The sequence below is a fragment of the Coregonus lavaretus genome (genome assembly GCF_964263955.1).
Source record: "Coregonus lavaretus genome assembly, chromosome: 2".
NCBI classification, from domain to species: domain Eukaryota; kingdom Metazoa; phylum Chordata; class Actinopteri; order Salmoniformes; family Salmonidae; genus Coregonus; species Coregonus lavaretus.
In genome coordinates, this window is record NC_139989.1 from 72,183,854 (window position 1) to 72,207,231 (window position 23,378).

The 23,378-nt window shown below is 41.4% G+C and overlaps 2 protein-coding genes and 1 pseudogene across 3 annotated transcripts in view; 1 reads left to right on the forward strand and 2 right to left on the reverse strand.

The window, feature by feature from the left end:
- The window catches only part of LOC311140296 (NACHT, LRR and PYD domains-containing protein 3-like), a 633,219-nt gene that overhangs the window by 487,431 nt on the left and 122,410 nt on the right, over window positions 1-23,378 (forward strand). The gene's annotated exons all lie outside the window — the stretch shown is intronic.
- LOC311150724 (stonustoxin subunit beta-like) lies at window positions 1,649-5,401 on the reverse strand (the record flags this gene model as incomplete). The annotated part of the gene is made up of 2 exons (XM_084188244.1): window positions 1,649-4,671; window positions 5,323-5,401. 2 exons carry the CDS (start codon window positions 5,399-5,401, stop codon window positions 4,148-4,150), a joined length of 603 nt encoding a protein of 200 aa, XP_084044370.1. The 3' UTR covers window positions 1,649-4,147.
- LOC311150733 (NLR family CARD domain-containing protein 3-like) lies at window positions 6,911-21,995 on the reverse strand (annotated as a pseudogene). Its single transcript has 9 exons — window positions 21,953-21,995; window positions 12,838-12,954; window positions 12,444-12,528; window positions 12,086-12,314; window positions 9,918-11,682; window positions 9,452-9,620; window positions 8,265-8,434; window positions 7,912-7,958; window positions 6,911-7,480 (listed from the first exon to the last, which is right to left on the reverse strand). The product of its transcript is annotated as an NLR family CARD domain-containing protein 3-like (transcript).

Below are 23,378 nucleotides of genomic sequence, written 5' to 3' on the forward strand. Positions count from 1 at the left end.
ATTGAAGTCAGGACCAGGTAAATTCTACTTAAGTATCTCCACAATATCCCCACACATCTTATTACCTGTTCTGTCTGTGTCCCGTATACTCCCTCTCCGGCGTTCCAGGTCACCAGCTCATTATTATGCACACCTGTCACCATCGTTACGCCCCCTGCGACCAATCAGACTCACCTGGACTCCATCACCTTCCTGATTACCTCCCCTATATCAGTCACTCCCCTTTGGTTCCTTCCCCAGGCGTTATTGATTCTGTTTCAGTGCTTCATGTCTGTACGCTACTCCTGTTTCTTGTTTTGTTCCATCTATTATTAAATTCACTTCCTGTACTTGCTTCCTGACTCCCAGCGTTCACGTTACAGTCTGGCTGTAGCAGGCTGCCTGATAAATTAAATGTCTTTGGCCCCATTACACTAAAACATGTAGGCACAATGTTGTCCTCATTCATGTCATTTGCAAGAACAAAATATTCAAACCATTCTGGATATGAGCTCCACTGCTCAATACTTTCATCAAACTGTCCAATGTTTCCAACAATTCCAGCCATTTTTCATTTCTCAATAGGCTCCTGATTGTCACTCACTTCAGTATTGTCCTCAACCACGGCAATATTTTCCACAGTCATGTGATCTTCATTCACTTCACTCACTGACGTTTCCTCCTAAGTTCGCTCATTTAGCAGATTTAATTAAAAGGTTTGTCTTCATAGTTGAAAAAATGTGCTATCCTATAATCACGTTGTTTTCCCGCTCCAATGTCCATCTCGAGTCCTTTTCTGCCGTCCATGACGATGTTAACTCCAGTGGTGGAAAAAGTACCTAATTGTCATACTTGAGTAAAAGTAAAAATACCTTAATAGAAAATGACTCAACTAAAAGTGAAAGTCACCCAGTAAAATACTACTTGAGTAAAAGTCTAAAAGTATTTGGTTTTAAATATACTTAAGTATCAAAAGTAAATGTAATTGCTAAAATATACTTAAGTATCAAAAGTAAAAGTACAAGTATAAATCATTTCAAATTCCTTACATAAAGCAAACCAGACGATTTTCTTGTTTTTAAAATGTACGTTCAGCCAGAGGCACACTCCAACACTCAGACAATTTACAAACTAAGCATTTGTGTTTATTGAGTCTGCCAGATCAGAGGCAGTAGGGATGTTCTCTTGATAATTGTGTGAATTGGACCATTTTCTGTCCTGCTAAGCATTCAAAATGTAACGAGTACTTTTGGGTGTCAGGGAAAATGTATGGAGTAAAAAAGTACATTATTTTCTTTAGGAATGTAGTGAAGTGAAAGTAAAAGTAGTCAAAAATATGAATAGTAAAGTCAAGTACAGATACCCCCAAAAAACTACTTAAGTAGTACTTTAAAGTATTTTTACTTAAATACTTTACACCACTGGTTAACGCTCTTTCTTAGCTAGCTGGACTATGCACTTGCCTCTGCTATCAATACACTGTGCTAACATTAGCCTAGACTGGACCACAGAAAATAACAGTTTTAAACAGTTGTAAAAACCCACTTCTTCCAGAGAGAATAGTTCCTGTAGATTCAGACTTACTCATCACCAATCTTTTGTTATGTCTGGTGGGTTTCATAACCACGTCTGTATAACAATTCAATAATGATGAGACGGGAGACAGGAATCAGTTCAACCATTTATCTGGAACGTGATCATCTCAATACATACAAACCCCCATGATGCTCTGCAGCACAACCCCAATTTACAACAAATACATAGATAAGTAAATGGACTCGAAACAAAACTCATAGAGGAATTTAAATGTTCAGTTGTAGAAAGTAGGGCCATGGGATAGGGTCAGAAAGGTCAGTATGTTTGATAACTGGTTACAGAGGTGACATAACAAGCATAATGTCCATTATAACACAGTGAAGTAGAGGTGGGAGCTAAAAGCAGACATGGACAGTGAGACGGTGTGAGGAGGTCAGGGGTGACACACTAGATCAGGACTGGTAGAAATGGCAGGGCTGGAAAAAGACACAGAGACACATTCTGATCATGGCTCAGACCTGACCTGAGACACCCAAACAGAAGATGCCATAGCAAAGTCCTGTCCAGTAGGCTATATGGGATTTCCTTTCATCAAAATACAACACATGGAAATGTGTCCAGTGTGTGTCCAGTGTGTGTGTGTCTGTGTGTCCAGTGTGTGTGTGTGTGTCCAGTGTGTGTGTGTGTGTCCAGTGTGTGTGTGTCTGTGTGTCCAGTGTGTGTGCGTGTGTCCAGTGTGTGTGTGTGTGTGTGTGTGTCCAGTGTGTGTGTGTGTGTCCAGTGTGTGTGTGTGTGTGTATGTCCAGTGTGTGTGTGTGTCCAGTGTGTGTGTGTGTGTGTGTCCAGTGTGTGTGTCCAGTGTTTGTGTGTGTTCAGTATGTGTGTGTGTGTCTAGTGTGTGTGTGTGTGTGTGTGTGTTCAATGTATGCGTGTGTGTCCAGTGTGTGTTTGTTCCCAGTGTATGTGTGTGTGTGTCCAGTGTGTGTGTGCGTGTGTGTCCAGTTTGTGTGTCCAGTGAGTGTGTGTGTGTGTGTGTGTGTCCAGTGTGTGTGTGTGTGTGTCTAGTGTGTCTGTGTGTGTGTGTTCAATGTATGCGTGTGTGTCCAGTGTGTGTTTGTTTACAGTGTATGTGTGTGTGTACAGTGTGTGTGTGTCTAGTGTGTGTGTCCAGTGTGTGTGTGTGTGTGTCCAGTGTGTGTGCGTGTGTCTAGTGTGTCTGTGTGTCCAGTGTGTGTCCAGTGTGTGTGTCCAGAGTGTGTGTGTGTGTACAGTGTGTGTGTGTCTAGTGTGTGTGTTCAGTGTGTGTGTGTCTGTGTGTTCAGTGTTTGTGAGTCCAGTGTGTGTGTCCAGTGTGTGTGTGTGTCTAGTGTGTCTGTGTGTGTGTGTGTGTCCAGTGTGTGTGTGTGTGTCCAGTGTGTGTGTGTGTGTGTGTGTGTGTGTGTTCAGTGTGTGTGTGTGTATGTTCAGTGTTTGTGTGTGTGTTCAGTGTGTGTGTGTGTGTGTGTACATTATGTGTGTGTGTCTAGTTTGTGTGTCCAGTGTGTGTGTGTCCAGTGTGTGTGTGTGTGTGTTTGTGTTCAGTGTGTTTGTGTCCAGTTTGTGTGTTCAGTGTGTGTGTTTGTTCAGTTTGTGTGTCCAGAGTGAGTGTGTTTGTTCAGTGTGTGTGTGTCCTGTGTGTGTGTGTCCAGTATGAGTGTGTGTGTTCAGTGTGTGTGTGTGTCCAGTGTGTGTGTCTAGTGTGTGTGTGGGCGTGTCCAGTATGTGTGTGTGTTCAGTGTGTTTGTGTTCAGTGTGTGTGTGTCTAGTGTGTGTGTGTGTGTCTGTTCAATGTATGCGTGTGTGTCCAGTGTGTGTTTGTTCCCGGTGTATGTGTGTCCAGTGTGTGTGTGTGTTCAGTGTGTGTGTGTGTGTGTTCAGTGTGTGTGGGTCTAGTGTGTCTGTGTTTCCAGTGTGTGTGTGTGTGTGTGTCCAGTGTGTGTGTGTGTGTGTGTGTTCAGTGTGTGTGTGTGTGTGTGTGTGTGTGTGTGTGTTCAGTGTGTATGTGTCCAGTGTGTGTGTTCAGTGTGCATGTAGAGAGTTTTTGTGTGTGTTAAGTGTGTGTGTGTGTGTTCAGCGTGTGTTTGTTCAGTGTGTGTGTGTCTGTCCAGTGTGTGTGTGTGTGTCCAGTGTGTGTCCAGTGTGTGTGTGTCCAGTGTGTGTCCAGTGTGTTTGTGTGTGTATCCAATGTGTGTGTGTGTGTGTGTCCAGTGTGTGTGTGTGTGTTTGTGTGTGTGTGTGTGTGTGTTTGTGTGTGTGTGTGTGTCCAGTGTGTGTGTGTGTGTGTCCAGTGTGTGTGTGTCCAGTGTGTGTGTGTGTCCAGTGTGTGAATGTGTCCTGTGTGTGTGTCCAGTGTGTGTTTGTCCGGTGTGTGTGTGTTCAGTGTGTTTGTTCAGTTTGTGTGTGTGTGTGTGTGTGTGTGTGTGTGTACAGTGTGTGTGTATCAAGTGTTTTTGTGTGTCCAGTGTGTGTCAGTGTGTGTGTCCAGTGTGTGTGTGTGTGTTCAGTATGTGTGTGTGTGTCCAGTGTGTGTGTGTGTGTGTCCAGTGTTTGTGTGTGTCCAGTGTGTGTGTGTCAGTGTTACCATGGTTATTATTTACAGGGACACTGAGGAGTCAACATTAATCCTAAACCCTGGATAGAGGGACTCAGTGAATGTGGAGTGGAATGTGTTCAGGTGGGTCAGTGTGTCAGAGGAGACTCTGTAGAAGGACAGAGTGCCGGCTGGCCAGTCCAGATACACTCCTACTCTGTGGGAGCTGGTGGAGGGGACGTCTATGGTAGTGGACTTATTATTGTGCCAGGCAGAGTAACTGTTGCCAGAGCAGAGCAGACTCCAGGACTTGTCATTCCATCCAATCCTACAGTCACTACCCCCTCCTCTCCTGCTGATTCCTTTATATGTCACTCCTATACCAGCCCCTCTCCCACTCCACTCTACCTCCCAGTAACAGCGCCCAGTCAGACCCTCTCTACACAGCACCTGTGGACAGAACTCAAATCTCTCTGGGTGATCAGGATACGGCTGCTCCTCTCTCCTACATGTCACCTTTCTGTTCTCCTCAGACAGAGAGAGGAATCTGTTTACTGTGTTTAGGTCCAGTGTGAGATCACAGACATCTGATGGATGAAACCAGACACAATATTAGAAATCATCATCATCCTGAACACACACACACACTGAACACACACACACACACACACACACACACACACACACACTGAACACACACACTGAACACACACACACACTGAACACACACACACACACACACACACACACACACACACACACACACACACACACACACACACACACACAAACACACACATCCTGAACACACACACACAAACACAAACACATCCTGAACACACACACACAAACACAAACACATCCTGAACACACACACACAAACACACATCCTGAACACAAACACACACACACATCCTGAACACACACACACACACACAAACACACACACATCCTGAACATACACTCACACACAAACACACTGGATACACACACACCTTCATGCATGCATGAACACACACACACACACACACAAGTCACACAAACACGCCACACACACACAGACACTGACATTGTCAAAGCAACTCTTTGTAAACTTTGGTGTCCCTGAATTGTGCTTCTGTAGAACTACAGCTGATATTTAATATGACCAAGTAAGTAATGATGGTGGTCTTTGACTTTGACTTCACTTGAATTAAGACTTATTCTTAGTCATATTCTTCACAGTAGTCAACACTCACATTTTCTAAGTCCAGGTTTCATTGTGTTCTCTCCACCATGTTCCACACTGTAGCGGTAAGCAGAAGAACAGACAGTCATTGAGGGATACGCCTGAACTCACACACACACACACACACACACACTGGACACACACACACACACACACACACACACACACACACACACACACACACACACACACACACACACACACACACACACACACACACACACACACACACACACACACACACACACACTCACACTCACACACAGCATATAACTTTGTCCAAGTGTGTCCGTGTCCAGTGCGAGTGTGTCCAGTGTGAGTGTCTGTGTGTGTCCAGTGTGTGTGTGTGTGTGTGTGTGTGTGTGTGTGTGTGTCCAGTGTGTGTGTGTGTGTGTTTCCTTTGTGTGTGTATGTGTGTGTCCTTTGTGCGTATAACTTTGTACAAGCGGTGGTAAGAATGTTTGTCTGTGTGTGTGTCCAGTGTGTGTGTGTCTATGTGTCCAGTGTGTGTGTGTCCAGTGTGTGTGTGTGTGTGTGTATCCAATGTGTGTGTGTGTGTGGTATGTGTGTGTGTCCAGTGTGTATGTGTGTGTGTCCTGTTTGTGTGTGTCCAGTCTGTATGCGTGTGTGTGTCCAGTGTGTGTGTGTGTGTGTCCTGTGTGTGTGTGTGTCCAGTGTGTGTGTGTGTCCAGTGTGTGTGTGTGTGTGTGTCCAGTGTGTGTGTGTGTGTCCAGTGTGTATGTGTGTGTGTCCTGTTTGTGTGTGTCCAGTGTGTATGTGTGTGTGTGTCCAGTGTGTGTGTGTGTGTCCTGTGTGTCTGTGTGTGTCCAGTGTGTGTGTGTGTGTGTGTGTGTGTCCAGTGTGTGTGTGTGTGTGTGTGTCCAGTGTGTGTGTGTGTACAGTGTGAGTGTGTGTGTGTGTCCAGTGTGTGCACACAAACAAACATACACTGGACACACACACACACACACACACACACACACTGGACAACACACACACAAACACACTGGACACACACACACACTGGACACACACACACACTGGACACATGTGTTTGTGTGTGTCCAGTGTGTGTGTGTCCACTGTGTGTGTGTGTCCAGTGTGTTTGTGTCCAGTGTGTGTGTTCAGTGTGTGTGTGTGTCCAGTGTGTGTGTGTGTGTGTGTCCAGTGTGTGTGTGTGTGTGTGTGTTCAGTGTGTGTGTGTCCAGTGTGTGTTTGTGTGTGTGTGTGTGTTCAGCGTGTGTGTGTGTGTCCAGTGTGTGTGTGCAGTGTGTGTGTCTAGTGTGTGTGTGTGTGTGTGTGAGAGTTCAGTGTGTTTGTGTGTGTGTCCAGTGTGTGTGTGTGTGGGTGTGTTCAGTGTGTGTGTGTGTGTGTGTGTGTGTGTGTGACTAGTGTGTGTGTGTGTGTGTGTGTGTGTCCGGTGTGTGTGTGTGTGTTTGTCCTGCGTGTGTTTGTCCAGTGTGTGTGTGTGTGTGTGTGTGTGTGTGTGTGTGTGTGTGTGTGTGTGTCCAGTCCGTGTATGTGTTCAGTGTGTGTGTGTGTGTCCAGTGTGTGTGTGTGTGTGTGTGTGTGTGTGTGTGTGTGTTTGTGTGTGTCCAGTGTGTGTGTGTGTGTGTGTGTCAGTGTTACCATGGTTATTATTTACAGGGACACTGAGGAGTCAACATACTGAACCCCAAACCCTGGATAGAGGGGCTCAGTGAATGTGGAGTGGAATGTGTTCAGGTGGGTCAGTGTGTCAGAGGAGACTCTGTAGAAGGACAGAGTGCCGGCTGGCCAGTCCAGATACACTCCTACTCTGTGGGGGCTGGAGGAGGGGACGTCTATGGTGGTGGACGTCTCATTGTGCCAGGCAGAGTAACTGTTGCCAGAGCAGATCAGACTCCAGGACTTGTCATTCCATCCAATCACACGGTCAGTACCCCTTCCTCTCCTTCTGATTCCTTTATATGCCACTCCTATATCAGCCCATCTCCCACTCCACTCTACCTCCCAGTAACAGCGCCCAGTCAGACCCTCTCTACACAGCACCTGTCCATAGTCCTCAAATCTCTCTGGGTGATCAGGATACGGCTGCTTCTCTCTCCTACATGTCACCTTTCTGTTCTCCTCAGACAGAGAGAGGAATCTGTTTACTGTGTTTAGGTCCAGTGTGAGATCACATACATCTGATGGATGAAACCAGACACAATATTAGAAATCATCATCATTCACATTAGAATGTTAACTCACTTTTCACTAATTTTTTTTATGTAGATGTTTCTAGGTATCAAAAGGAGAAGTTAAGGTAACTTGAGACTTGTTGAATGATCAAATGTTATACTGTATGGTAATATAAAACACACTTATTCCCATTAATTACACACACACACACATCCTGAAGACACACGTTTCTAAAGTAACAGGAACACGCCACACACAGACACACACATTGTCAAAGCAACTCTTTGTAAACTTTGGTGTCCCTGATTTGTGCTTCTGTAGAACTACAGCTGATATTTAATATGACCAAGTAAGTAATGATGGTGGTCTTTGACTTTGACTTCACTTTAATTAAGACTTATTCTTAGTCATATTCTTCACAGCAGTCAACACTCACATTTTCTAAGTCCAGGTTTCATTGTGTTCTCTCCACCATGTTCCACACTGTAGCGGTAAGCAGAAGAACAGACAGTCATTGAGGGATACACCTGAACTCACACACACACACACACACACACACACACACACACACACACACACACACACACACACACACACACACACACACACACACACACACACACACACACTAACACACACACAAAGGACACACTCACTCACACACACACACACACACACACACACAGTCACCATAAAACTTTGTCCAAGTGGTGGTCAGAATGTTTGTCTTAACTAGCCTGATAACTCCAACATGTCTGATATGAACATTGACATAAACCCTCTACATACTTGAGTTTCTCCAGTCTGCAGTGTGGATCCTCCAGTCCAGCAGAGAGCAGTCTGACTCCTGAGTCTCCTGGGTGATTGTAGCTCAGGTCCAGCTCTCTCAGGTGTGAGGGGTTTGACTTCAGAGCTGAGACCAGAGAAGCACAGCCTTCCTCTGTGACTAGACAGCCTGACAGCCTGCAAAGAGTCAAATCATATTAAAACCACACTGCTATTCTTTGGTGGTGAAAATAGTGGCAGTATATTTTTTTCAACATATTCAGATATATCAGTGTCCTGAAACCTGCCATATCTATTCATAAATGAATGTATCATTATTAGAAATGACAAATTATCAAAAGTATTGCTTGTAGATAGAAAAATGCATATTACAAATATTTGAGTAGACTGACCAGAGCAGTTTAAAAAGCAGTATCAGTCAAAAGACAGACAGTGAGGTATCAGATTTAGATTGTATTGAGTATACAGTCCACACCATATCTATTTTGATAGTGAAGATAACATTTTAAATGTGGCTCTGTACTCCAGCATTTTGTATTTCAGATCAAATGTTTCATATGAGGTGACAGTATATAATGTCACCTTTTATTCGAGGGTATTTTAATACATATCTGTTTCACCGTTTAGAAATGAATCACTTTATGTATCTAGTCCCCTTATTTGAAGAAGTCATAAGTATTCTGACCAATTCACTCATAGTGTATTAAAGTAGTCAAAAGTTGAGTATTTGGTCTCAAACTCATTGGTTGCATTTGCAGTTTGTTTTGGTTGTGTTTTGGGTTATGTTTTGCCCAACAGTAACTGAATGGTGGATGATGACTGGATTAATCTTCTGTCTAAGTGAGTAGATAACATGTTTCTAAACACTACTAAATTAATCCTAATGATGTCATGATTAAGAATAATCATGAATGAATCATGAACAATAATGAATGAGAAAGTTACAGAGGCTACAACAAAACATGCTAACCTCTCACCATTAACATCAAATAAAAGGTGACATTACATACTGTTGCCTAATATGAAACATTCCATCTCAAATCCAAAATGCTGGAGCATAGCACCAAATGTAAAACTGTAAGCTTCACTGTCCAAACACATATGGTGTGGACTATGTGTGCCTGGTAAACACATGTGGATCTGGTGAACAGTTATCACTTGTTGACCAACTACAGGAATACTGACCTCAGAGTCTCCAGTTTACAGTGGGGATTCCACAGTCCAGCAGAGAGCAGCTTCACTCCTGAATCCTTCAGGTCATTGTTACTCAGATCCAGCTCTCTCAGCTGTGAGGGGTTTGACTTCAGAGCTGAGGCCAGAGAAGCACAGCCTTCCTCTGTGAGTCCACAGAATGACAGCCTGCAAAGAGATCATCATGATTTCACAAACACACTGTTAATTTAACACCAGTAGTGTAGAAGGACAATGGCAGATGCATTTGGTTTATTCTCTCAAACAACATATAGATTAATCTTCTGTATCCTAGAATTGTATGGTCATATTGTTATACTAATGTGAACACCAATGCACTGATTCAGTAAGTTTTTCAATATAATATAATATAATATATTATATACATATTATAATATATATATTTCTCTAAACTGAATATTTCTTCCTGATGATTAGTACTTAAATGTCATTTTATGTACTCACAGAACAGCTCTGGAGGCTTTGACCACTGGCAGCAGCCTCAGAAGACCTTCCTCTGATCTGGAGTATTTCTTCAGGTCAAACACATCCAGCTCCTTTTCTGAAGTCAGCAACACAAAGACCAGAGCTGACCACTGTGCAGGTGACAGTTTGACTTCTGAGAGACGTCCTGAGCTCAGGTAGCTTTGGATCTCCTCCACTAGAGAATGGTCATTCAGTTCATTCAGACAGTGGAACAGATTGATGCACCTCTCTGGAGAGGGATTCTCCCATATCTTCTTCTTGATGTACTTGACTGTTTCTTCATGGCTCTGTGAGCTGCTTCTTGTCTTTGTCAGTAGACCTCGTAAGTGCTTCTGATTGGACTCCAGTGAGAGGCCCAGAAGGAAGCGGAGGAACAGGTCCAGGTTTCCCGTCTCACTTTGTAAGGCTTTATCCACAGCACTCTTGTAGACAGTAACTTCAGTAACTTGCGGTTCGGCCATTAGATTCTCATTGTTGTTGATGAATGAGAGGAACACATATACAGCAGCCAGAAACTCCTGAATGCTCAGATGCACGAAGCAGTACACCTTGTCCTGGTACAGCACACATTCCTCTTTAAAGATCTGTGTGCACAATCCTGAGTACACTGAGGCTTCATTGACATCAATGCCAGCCTCTTTCAGGTCTTCTTCATAGAAAATCAGATTGCCATTCATAAGCTGTTGAAAAGCCAGTTTTCCCAGTGACAGAATGCTCTCTTTATTCCAGTGTGGACCTGTCTCTTCTTTCCCAAGATACTTTTAATTCTTCTGTTTGGTATGAAACTCCACAAGGTGTGAGTACATCTCAGTCAGAGTCTTGGGCATCTCTTCTCTCTTGTCTGTACTCAACATGTGTTCAAGGACTGTTGCAGAAATCCAACAGAAGACTGGAATGTGGCACATGATGTGGAGGCTCCTTGATGTCTTTATGTGTGAGATGATTCTGCTGGCCAGGTCCTCATCACTGAATCTCTTCCTGAAGTACTCCTCCTTCTGTGGGTCATTGAACCCTCGTACCTCTGTCACCTGGTCAACACACCCTGAACGGATCTTATTGGCTGCTGCAGGTCGGGTAGTTATCCAGAGGAGAGCAGAGGGAAGCAGATTTCCATTGATGAGATTTGTCAGCAGAACATCCACTGAGGTTGACTCTGTGACGTCACAACAGATCTTGTTCTTCTGGAAGTCTAGGGGCAGTCGGCACTCATCCAGACCATCAAAGATGAACAGAACTTTGTACTTGTCGTAGTTGGAGATCCTTGATTCTTTGGTTTCGATTGAGAAGTGATTGAGAAGTTCAATCAACGTGTGTTTTTCACCTTTCATCAAATTCAGCTCCCGAAAAGGGAATGAAAATACAAAATGGACATCCTGATTTGCTTTTCCTTCAGCCCAGTCGAGAATTAACTTCTGCACAGAGACTGTTTTTCCAATGCCAGCGACTCCCTTTGTCAGCACAGTTCTGATACGTTTGTCTTGTCCAGTTAATGGTTTGAAGATGTCGTTACATTTGATTGCAGTCTCAGGTCTTGCTTGTTTCCTGGTTGTTGTCTCAATCTGTCTCAGCTCATGTTCATTATTGACCTCTCCTGTTCCACCCTCTGTGATGTAGAGCTCTGTGTAGATCTTATTGAGAAGTGTTGGGTTTCCTTGTTTAGCGATCCCCTCAAATACACATTGAAACTTCTTCTTTAGATTAGATTTGAGTTCACGTTGAAGAATCACAGCACGCTCATCTGAATCTAGAAACAACACAGAGGATATTAATATTACGTCTGTTTTAATGCCTACAGTATTGTAAGACTGTCTTATAAAGTTTAAATTATAATCATTTATTCTCTTGTCTGTATAAATCTGTAAATGTTTTTATAATGCATTACACACTGGTGTGACTGATTTATATCATTATTGGTATTATTGATGGCATTAATAATGTTCTCTCTCTCTCTCTCTCCTCTGTCTCTCCTCTTCTCTCTGTCTAAATTAATCACCACAACACATCCCTGCTGCTACTTGATGAGGTCACTAGGTGTTGTGTTAAGGCTGCTACAATATCATTGAGATACACAGCTACTTTAGCTGTGCTTTAGCTACAGCTTTTAAATGTTCTAAAACAGCATTCAACATGAGGCAGACAGCTCTTACTTTTCTCCAGTGTGTCAGCAAGCTCCTTCTGGTTCATTTTCCTCAGGACGTGCAGTGTGATCTTCAGAGCCCCCTCTCTGGCACTGCTCTCCTGCTTCTCATCTTCAGCATCCACCACTTCCTTATCCTGCTTCTGACTCTCAAAGCCTTCTGGGAGTTCTGGACTAAGAATCCTCTTGAACATCTTCAGCTCGTTCTTCACAAATGTCATAATATTCTCTTCAAGCAACTGAAATAAATCAAGTAAATAAGTTAAGCAAGAGACTAAATGCTTTCTCATTAACACATTAATGAATGATTGACAGATCAACTTTACTTGAGGTAAACAAAAACAAATGTACATAACAGGACCACATACACTGAATATGGAGGCCAGGTCTGTTTGATGACTCTGGGAAGACTGACCACTGAGAATCTCTGACTCTGATCTCTCCTGTTGGTTTCTGTGGACAAAACATGAGATTACATTTCCTCATCCAGGGAGTGCACACACACACACACACACACACACACACACACACACACACACACACACACACACACACACACACACACACACACACACACACACACACACACACAGGGAAGGAATGTTGTGTTTGTTTAATATTGTTTCAGGACTATGAAAATTGAAAAAATGATTAGCCTATGGATTATGAAAACAACAAAAATAAATGGTAAAATGGGAGAGGAGAAATGACTAGAGACAGTGTTGTTTAACTCACTGACCATGACCCATGAGTTCTTCTTACCTTTGTTCACTAGAAAAGTCTCCCTCTCTAAACATTAGAGGTATATCCATAGACCAGTCACTCTTCATGGACACACAGCTGGGTACAGGGGAGGCTGGTCTCTCCTGCTTGATTGGACTTCAACACAACAGAGACAAACATTACGTCTCTCATCTACTCTGAGCTCAGATGGGGAAACAAGAGTTTCATTCCAAAACGCCATATATCCATTTTCAGAAATGTTAGTAAATGAGCTTTTATAGTTTAAAGAAATTATGAAAGAGATTGGTGTGTTTTTTCACTATCTAATCATGGTATGGGGTTGTTCAATGAAAGACATGAATTTGTTTAAAATCTATCACTTGATGGTTTCATTTCAGAGACAAATATAGTTGTTTTTTTTGTAAAATGATATATATCTGCCTCCCTCTCAGGGAAATAAGTAGTACTGCTAGGTTTTACACAGTCAAATGTGACCGACCGGCTCGATTTTATGTAGGAAAATTTGAAATTGTGTTTTTTTTACATTGGATAAAAGTAAAGACTCAGCTAGAAAAAGGTATATCATACACTACAGTTGAGGAACAATGGGAAAGTAATTCTGCTTTGAAAGATGATAAACTGGTAACCTCAATTTTGAGAAAATGGCCTTTGAATGTTTTGGTACACCTACTGGAGAGCTCTTCTTTATCTACAGTGGTGTTACTTTGGCAGATAATGTCACCCATCTAAATAAATATATATATATATATAGTTAACTAAATGTATGGTGCTTTTGGTTTATGTCAGTTTCATTGTTTGTTATGCTATAAATTGTTATGTTATGGTTGTAAGTGGTAAAATTAACTAAAAAATGTCATATTTTGCAATTCTGAGTAATTACTACTTTAGTAAGGATATACTTTATTCAGTACTACTGCAGTTACTAAATAATTCCAATAGATGGCAGCGTAAGACCATGAATGACATTTCAGAAGGTTAGTTTAGTTTTCTCCCTGGATACACCACCACTCCCCCTCACAGGAAAACTCCTGCACACGCTATTTACTGTCCCTTTCCACACTGCTAACGCAAGAGGAACGACTGAAAAAGCATTTAACAGATTACTGTGAAATAATATAATGATGATTCATGTTTATTATTACCTGTTTTATGCTCATGTTTTGAAATTATACTTCATTACTATAACGATTATCAATAAGCCTGAACATTAATTTAGTCACCTCTGGTCAAGAAAAACGTATTTTCCTAGTACATTCATTGTCAGATTCCTCAACCAGCAGCGAGCACTCTGCCTTCTAGCGCAAGCGAGGGGCATGTTGAGGTACATTTGCTAACCGCGAGGGTTGCATTATCGGGGGAAAACTACCTGCCCTCCAAGACACATACAGCACCCGATGTCACAGGAAGGGCAAAAATATCATCAAGGACATCAACCACCCGAGCCACTGCCTGTTCAACCCGCTATCATCCGATAGCGAGGTCAGTACAGGTGCATCACAGCTGGGACCGAGAGAATGAAAAAACGGCTTCTATCTCAAGGCCATCAGACTGTTAAATAGCCATCACTAGCACATTAGAGGCTGCTGCTGCCTATTGAAATCACTGGCCACTTTAAGAAATGGAACACTAGTCACTTTAATAATGTTTACATATCTTGCACTACTCATCTCATATGTATATACTGTATTCTATAATATACTACTGTATCTTAGTCCATGCCACTCTGTCATTGCTTGTCCATATATATATATATATATATATATATATTCTTAAATTCCATTCCTTACTAGTTTTGTGTGTATTGGGTATATGTTATGAAATTGTTAGATATTACTTGTTAGATATTACTGCACTGTCGGAGCTAGAAGCACAAGCATTTCGCTACACCCGCTATAACATCTGCTAAACACGTGTATGTGACAAATAACATTTGATTTGATTTGATGTCATTTATTGGCGGGCTGGAAGATGCACTCTTGTCTTTTCTATTCAGAGGTTATTTACTCCCAATATCAGATATTAAGATCATTTTTTATAATACATGTATACTAGGGTTGAAGTTACCGCATCTGACTAGTGATTATTTACCGGTTGTTCAACACCTGCTATAGTCACTATTTTGTTACTCTTCCAAAAGCATCACAGGCCTAATACGAGATATATAGCTAACTAAAGTAATGAGTGACCATTTTAGAAAATCATGGGACATATAGTCTTGGTGAGGCAGCTGAGAAATAAAGTGTATTTTTCTTGTTAATTCCTTAGATCAGTCTCAAACCTGACCTACCTGTCCCACGCCAATTTCTGGTCTTTCACATAGAGGTTACTAGGTCACCCAGTTGAAACCACATTTGAAAAATAAAACTAATGTTTATCAAGTGTTCTGCCTTGCAATAATATATATATATATATATATATATATATATATATATATATATATATATATATATATATATATAATAAAATAACAACAAAATAATCAAAATGCTATTTAGTACTATAATTGTATTTACTAAGATAATATTATTACTAAAATAGTTTCTAAAAGTGTTCTAGGCTACCCTACCCTAGAATTAGGGGTTACGGCTAAAATAGGTTATAAGTAGGGTAAGAGTTTCTGTATAGCACTTTGTGACATCTGCTGGTGTAAAAAGGGCTTTATAAATACATTTGATTGATTGTTAGGTTTAGGGTTTATATGGCAAGAAACAGTATGGGTTTATGGCACTCTGGCGCCTCCCTTTGGCCACTATATAACTCATTCATTACATTTACATTTTAGTCATTTAGCAGACACTCTTATCCAGAGCGACTTACAGTTAGTGAGTGCATACATTATTTAATTATTTTTTCATATTGGCCCCCAGTGGGAAGCGAACCCACAACCATGGCGTCGCAAACGCCATGCTCTACCAACTGAGCTACATCCCTGCCGGCCATTCCCTCCCTACCCTTGGCCAATTGTGCGCCGCCCCATGGGTCTCCCGGTCGCGGCCGGCTACGACAGAAACTGGATTCGAACCAGGATCTCTAGTGCCTTAGACCACTGCGCCACTCGGTAGACCTGACACTTCATGACACTTGCTAGGCTCATAATCTGAGGTAGCAACTGCGTCAGATCTACAAATCCATTAGCTAGACCACCCGATTAGACAACAATCACCCCATTATATCCATTTGGTTTGCAACTCAGTGAACCTGCGCAGCATTCGCTCAATTTGATGCCTACGAACGAAGATTTCAATGCATATCAAATTACCCAGCAGCCATTTAGAAACAACAAGTCATCAAAATTCATTAATTAGTCATTAATTAAAAAATGTCTTCTGGCTGTTTAAATCGGCCACATCTTGAAAAAGAGGACAGGGACTTACGTTTTGTTTAGATTGTACACTTTTTTCATAAAACAAATATGGTTAACCATGACCAGAAAATGTTTAATGTTTGATGGCTATCCGCCAGCCATCGCCTCTTAAACTGTATCTCACCTCACTATTGTTGACCACAACATGTACTCAGGTGAACAGTGTGCGCGCTCACCAAGTAACAGTAACCTTGTTAATAATAAGTTACCTGAGGTAAACCTACAGGGTTAACGCTCACCAAGTATCCGTAACCTTGTTAATGAATAGTCGGTGCCACGGAGCTCAATAGAACTAATAGGAGCTGGTAGGGTGAAAAATGCCCTAAAATAAGGCCTGTTTTTTGGCGATTACTTCATAACCAGGGAAAGAAGGTAATATTATTAAACTGGGCTCCATGGCGGATGCAATGAACTAATTTTATCAGAAATAAACTAATATTCAAAAGTTCAGTCCTTGGACACAGAGGGGTTAAACACTAAAGTTACCGTCCATCTAGCGAAGAGAGGAGATCCAGACAGAGGGATGGTAGGTAGCCAGCATCCATCAAGAGAGAGGGAGAAGCCCTCCACGGTATTTAACAGGTGGAAGAAACAACCAGGGAGCTCCATCGGTCCACAAGAAATGCAGGCAGCCGGTGATGATGTAGTGGTAGCTAGGATAACTAGGATGCTGCCTTTAGAGTAGCTAGCTTAGCTAGCTGTACCGACTAGCTTGGCTAGCTAGCAGGTCGTTCGTCTGTCCCTCGAGGATGATGACGAATCCGGTGAACCACACAATTAACCAAGAATAGCGACTGAAAAGGATCTGGCTACACTCATACTGTCACTGACCATTACGCAAAAAAGCAAATTGAACAATAAACTTCGGCGTCTCAACACTGTAACAAACTCCGTCGTTATTCCCCAACATCACCTCAGTCCACTCTGCGCGTAACTGGACAATATGCTTGGCGCCAAACCGTACGTGGACGCGGACAGTTCTGTATGTGGATGCGGACAGTTCCAGAACGCGGACATGAGCAGAGCCACACAATAAACTAAACCCAGTCTTTACAGTGGGTTACATTAGTAATACTATTTTATTTATTTTTATATGTAAAACAAACATTCAAGGTTTTTTTATAACAATATTTTGAGATCTGGGCCCATATCCACAAAGTATCTCAGAGTAGAAAATTGGTCGTATAAGTGCTGAGAATTAAGACATTTTACTCTTATGGGTATAAATGAATGCATAGCATTTTGTCTTCGGTTTGGAAGATTAACTCATGCTTATTTCTGAAGATAAACTCAGGTTTTCGCCCAGTGGCTAAGGAGTTGGAGCAGTGGCAGAAGTTGGACCTATGGCAGAAAGGAATCACGGGCCGGGCACTGGAAAAAACGGGCGGGTTTGATCTGACCACTGGAGGGCTGCTGGGTTCACATCCTCAAAACATTGACCTTTCGTTGATCAGAACTCTAGCGGTTCTTCTTCACTGAACCCAAAAATATATCTAACTTTTAGTGGTTCCATATATTAAGGAAGTGATAGAAGCCTTTTTTGGTTCTATAAGGAACCTTATGTTCTAAGTGTATAATAAACACGTTTTTCTTTAGATTATTTAATTTCAAGTTATCCCTTTGGAGCGCAACATCACGTTGTTAAAAAAGAATCCTAAATTGCTTATGGCTATAAATTGGGCAATTGAAGGCATCTAGGGCGAAATATGTGTTTGGCAAGGGACTTGATGGCTACTATGCCAATGCTATTTAGAGTTGTTAAACGGGTGTGAAGAGTGTGTTGGTATAACGGTAATATTGTCAAAATTCCGCTTGTAACAACCATCAGAATTGGTTAAAGAAATATGCATTCCATTATATTAGGCAATAATGAAGAGTAGGCAAAGTGGTCGTGTCGTGAAAATTCTATCAAATGTCTTCCATTGCAACGAGTCCAGTCAGGGTGCTGCAGAACCCCTGCAGTACCTCCACTGACCCCGGATTGGGAACTCTTGATTTAGCAGATGCTCTTATCCAGAGCGATTTACAAAATATTTTAATGAATTATAATCCTCATAATAATTCACATTTCCTGTTGCTGCAGGATAATCGTTCTATTTCTGCTGTGAGAAACTGGGTCAAATTAAGATATGGCATCTGTAAGTGCATTTATCTTAAGATAGCTAAGTGAGACAACCACATATCACAGTCAAATATACAGGATACGAACATCCCATTCCAGCTAAACATTGGATATATAGCGTTTTGAAAAAAAATCAAATTTTCATACACATCTCAAATCTAGAACAGAAATATTGAAGGTACCAACCAATAAGCAATCATTTCTGATGAAAAAAAACACAAATGTGAATTTTCTTTGTGTATAGCGTTTTGGAAAATAAATTCTTAAACAATATTGTCAGCTCACCTCTTAGTTTTGGTGTCATGTCTCCCAAAGAGACTCATTTTAAACCACTGACTCCTAAACAGAGATGCAGCATGTTGGTTGTGGTTAACACAGTGACAACTCATTCTTGAATGTCCATTGTTCTCTTTTATTCATTATCTCTTAGAAATCTAAAATCTATTAATTACAATTCTGAGATCAGTGACGCTTTGAACACATTAACTGCGTTATTGCATTTTGGTACACCAGAAGTACATTCATTTCCAATTGAACGCTGCCTTTGCCTTGCAGCATTGTGTTGCGGAGGCAGTTGCAGTGCGTTCTGTGTGGTGCATAAATTGGATTAATCGAACGTATGCGTCAAACTGTATGCGTAAACAGGTTGACAGAAATGGTAGCAGAAGGTGAATGTTTAACTTTTGTTGCACATATATTTAGATGATGCTGCATACTATTTTGCGCAATGACGCAGTCGGTGTGTTCAAACCGTAATATTGAAGGTACCCACAAGCAATAATTTCTGATGAAAAACTAATGTGAAAAAATTGTGGACATATAGTTTTGGAAATGTAATTAATATTTCTTAAACAAAACTGTAATCTCACCTCTTAGTTTTGGTGTCATGTTCCCCAGAGAGACTCATTTTAGAGGCAGGGCCCCCCTCCTCTCTCTCCCCAGAGAGACTCATTTTAGACCACTGACCCCTAAACAGAGATGCAGCATGTTGGTTGTGGTGAACACAGTGACAACTAATTCTTGATTGACATTTGTTCTCATTTAATAATCATCTCTTAGAAATAAAACATTTACTAACAGACATATTGAAACAGTCAGGCTATTTAATGCAATCAGATGAACATCTGGTTGTGACATCTCTTCTCCAAGTTAACTGTCAATAATAATAGTAAGTCACTGTTTGTTAAGGTAGTTATAGACAGTGCAGCAACACAAGGCCATGTCTCACACTTATTTGTATTCATTAAAAGTCGGCCATTTGTTGTCTTTGAATCTGAGAATGTAGACAGAAGGGCTAAAACGGGCATGATTTATCTGAGGGGAAATCATTGATACATTCAGAAAGTGTTTTTGCAACAAGTAGGAGATGTATATTATGTAAAGTAGGCTAGGTTATAATATATACAGTGGGGAAAAAAAGTATTTAGTCAGCCACCAATTGTGCAAGTTCTCCCACTTAAAAAGATGAGAGAGGCATGTAATTTTCATCATAGGTACACGTCAACTATGACAGACAAATTGAGAGAAAAAAATTCAGAACATCACATTGTAGGATTTTTTATGAATTTATTTGCAAATTATGGTGGAAAAAAAGTATTTGGTCACCTACAAACAAGCAAGATTTCTGGCTCTCACAGACCTGTAACTTCTTCTTTAAGAGGCTCCTCTGTCCTCCACTCGTTACCTGTATTAATGGCACCTGTTTGAACTTGTTATCAGTATAAAAGACACCTGTCCACAACCTCAAACAGTCACACTCCAAACTCCACTATGGCCAAGGCCAAAGAGCTGTCATAGGACACCAGAAACAAAATTGTAGACCTGCATCAGGCTGGGAAGACTGAATCTGCAATAGGTAAGCAGATTGGTTTGAAGAAATCAACTGTGGGAGCAATTATTAGGAAATGGAAGACATACAAGACCACTGATAATCTCCCTCGATCTGGGGCTCCACGCAAGATCTCACCCCGTGGGGTCAAAATTATCACAAGAACGGTGAGCAAAAATCCCTGAACTACACGGGGGGACCTAGTGAATGACCTGCAGAGAGCTGGGACCAAAGTAACAAAGCCTACCATCAGTAACACACTACGCCGCCAGGGACTCAAATCCTGCAGTGCCAGATGTGTCCCCCTGCTTAAGCCAGTACATGTCCAGGCCCGTCTGAAGTTTGCTAGAGTGCATTTGGATGATCCAGAAGAGGATTGGGAGAATGTCATATGGTCAGATGAAACCAAAATAGAACTTTTTGGTAAAAACTCAACTCGTCGTGTTTGGAGGACAAAGAATGCTGAGTTGCATCCAAAGAACACCATACCTAATGTGAAGCATGGGGGTGGAAACATCATGCTTTGGGGCTGTTTTTCTGCAAAGGGACCAGGAAGACTGATCCGTTTAAAGGAAAGAATGAATGGGGCCATGTATCGTGAGATTTTGAGTGAAAACCTCCTTCCATCAGCAAGGGCATTGAAGATGAAACGTGGCTGGGTCTTTCAGCATGACAAGGATCCCAAACACACCGCCCGGGCAACGAAGGAGTGACTTCGTAAGAAGCATTTCAAGGTCCTGGAGTGGCCTAGCCAGTCTCCAGATCTCAACCCCATAGAACATCTTTGGAGGGAGTTGAAAGTCCGTGTTGCCCAGCGACAGCCCCAAAACATCACTGCTCTAGAGGAGATCTGCATGGAGGAATGGGCCAAAATACCAGCAACAGTTTGTGAAAACCTTGTGAAGACTTACAGAAAACGTTTGACCTGTGTCATTGCCAACAAAGGGTATATAACAAAGTATTGAGAAACTTTTGTTATTGACCAAATACTTATTTTCCACCATAATTTGCAAATAAATTCATAAAAAATCCTACAATGTGATTTTCTGGAGTTTTTTTTCTCCATTTTGTCTGTCATAGTTGACGTGTACCTATGATGAAAATTACAGGCCTCTCTCATCTTTTTAAGTGGGAGAACTTGCACAATTGGTGGCTGACTAAATACTTTTTTTCCCCACTGTATTAAGGAAGTGATAGAAGCATTTCTGGTTCTATAAGGAACCTTCTTTTCTAAGTGTATAATAAACACGCTTTTCTTTTGATTATTTAATTACCTACATCATGTTTTTTCAAGTTATCCCTTTGGAGCGCAACATCACGTTGTTAAAAAATAATCCTAAATTGGCCATGGCTATAAATTGGGCAATTGAAGGCATCTAGGGCGAAATATGTGTTCGATGAAAATGAACATTGTATGCAACGTAGTAGGCAACATTATTGGCAAGGGACTTGATGCCTACGATGTCAAAGCTATTTAGAGTTGTTAAACGGGTGTGAAGAGTGTGTTGGTATAACGGTAATATTGTCAAAATTCCACTTGTAACAAACATCAGAATTGGTTAAAGAAATATTCATTCCATTATATTAGGCAATAATGAAGTGTTCGTGTCGTGAAAATTTGATCAAATGTCTTCCATTGCAACGAGTCCAGTCAGGGTGCTGCAGAACCCCTGCAGTACCTCCACTGACCCCGGATTGAGAACTCCTGATTTAGCAGATGCTCTTATCCAGAGTGATTTACAGGAAGTGCATTCATCTTAAGATAGCTATTTATTGTGTAAATAAATGTAATAAATTATTCATAAAATTGACCTCTCACCTCTTAGCTTTGGTGTCATGTTCCCTGGAGAGACGCATTTTAGAGGCAGGGCCCCCCTTTTCTCTCTCCCCAGAGAGACGCATTTTAGAGGCAGGGACCCCCTCCTCTCTCTCTCCAGAGAGACTCATTTTAGACCACTGACCCCTAAACAGAGAGCAGCATGTTGGTTGTGGTGAACACAGTGACAACTCATTATAGAATGTCAATTGTTCTCTTTTACTCATGATCTCTTAGAAATAAAACATTTACTAACAGACATATCCAAACAGTCGGGTGATTTAATTTAATCACATGAACATTGTTACGTTCCTCAACAATAAATAAAACATTGTCTCTCAAACAGAAGAAGGAACTAACAAAGAGTCATTAACAACAACCAAAACGAAACAGGTGGTTTTAGGAGGGGTTCTGAAAGACACTCATGGGGGTGTCCACTAGTGGTGGGAATCAGAGGCTTTCTGAACGCTTTGGGGCTTTCACCAAATTGTGCCGAAAATGCCATGGATAGATTTGAGTGCTAATAAACAACATTTAGTTAGAATGTGGGGTTCGCTTTTTGCCTCCAGGTTCACTATGTTTTCAAAAACGATGCATATGTGACTTTCAACGTGGCACCGTCATAGGATGCCACCTTTCCAACAAGTCAGTTCGTCAAATTCCTGCCCTGCTAGAGCTGCATGTTTGTTGATTTATGTAATGGCATATATTTTAATGCTTTATGTAATGTATTTGATCTATTGAAATATAATTTTGATATAGTTTAAAATTTAGTTTCATGGTCATTTATTATGTTTTCCAGAATCTCCAACCAAACTCTGAGATCAGTCTCTCCAGTACCAAGTCATCTGTCCATGAAGAGTGACTTCTCTATGGATCATCCTATACATTTTAGTGATAAATCAGGGACCTTTGACCCCAGGTAAGTTACTGGTCAGAATTGATGATATTACTATTGAAGAGGAGAATCTTCTAGATCTGAAACCAGAGGTATTTTGTGTATCTGAGCATATCATTTGTTGTTTATGTTACATATTTTAATACACTGAGTGTACAACATTTTCCACAACATTTCCAACTGAGACCATCAGGTTGGTAAGTCATCATACTGTAGCTCAAACCTACTGTGATGACGACCTAACTTTATAATAGTTCGTAGCCTACCTAGCAGAATCTGCCCGTCTTTCTTTCAAAATCAACACATTTATCCGTCTTCTAATGCAGTGGTGTAAAGTAAATAAGTAAAAATACTGTCAGGGTTAAGTGTAGAGGATGTGTGGAATCAGGCGCAGGACACACAGAGGTCTTTAGTGAAGTCCAAAAACAAGCCGCAACAGGCAACAGGCGAACTTTACGCAACACGGTAAAGTAAACACAAGGCGCACAAAGTGCGGAACTCTCTCTCAAAACACAAAATACAGAGAGAACT